Below are 231 nucleotides of genomic sequence, written 5' to 3'. Positions count from 1 at the left end.
ATCGCTCAGATGAGGAGGACCTGCGTCGCTGTCGTCCCCGAAGGCGTAGGAGGACATGACCCTCGCGAACCCGTAGGGCTGCGCGAGGGTGAAGGCGACCCCCAGGCGGTAGTCCTTCGGGAATTTGTGGGTCAGGGTGTCGCCTGGAACGCAAGGGGGGGGGCGGGGGGAGGAAAGGAGAAGTGTGGAAGGTTTTTCATGAAGTGTGTCTTGGACCGAATGTTGTTTTGG

At 61.0% G+C, this 231-nt stretch overlaps 1 protein-coding gene across 1 annotated transcript in view; it reads right to left on the bottom strand.

The window, feature by feature from the left end:
* Positions 1-231, bottom strand: part of LOC119594576 (alpha-amylase-like) — a gene marked incomplete at its 5' end in the record, with an annotated part of 14,643 nt that overhangs the window by 5,094 nt on the left and 9,318 nt on the right. The window contains 1 exon segment of the mRNA XM_037943611.1: positions 2-166. Within this exon segment, the coding sequence (XP_037799539.1) occupies positions 2-166 (165 nt within the window).

The sequence above is a fragment of the Penaeus monodon genome, chromosome 34 (assembly GCF_015228065.2).
Source record: "Penaeus monodon isolate SGIC_2016 chromosome 34, NSTDA_Pmon_1, whole genome shotgun sequence".
NCBI classification, from domain to species: domain Eukaryota; kingdom Metazoa; phylum Arthropoda; class Malacostraca; order Decapoda; family Penaeidae; genus Penaeus; species Penaeus monodon.
This window is presented reverse-complemented; position numbering and strand designations above follow the sequence as displayed.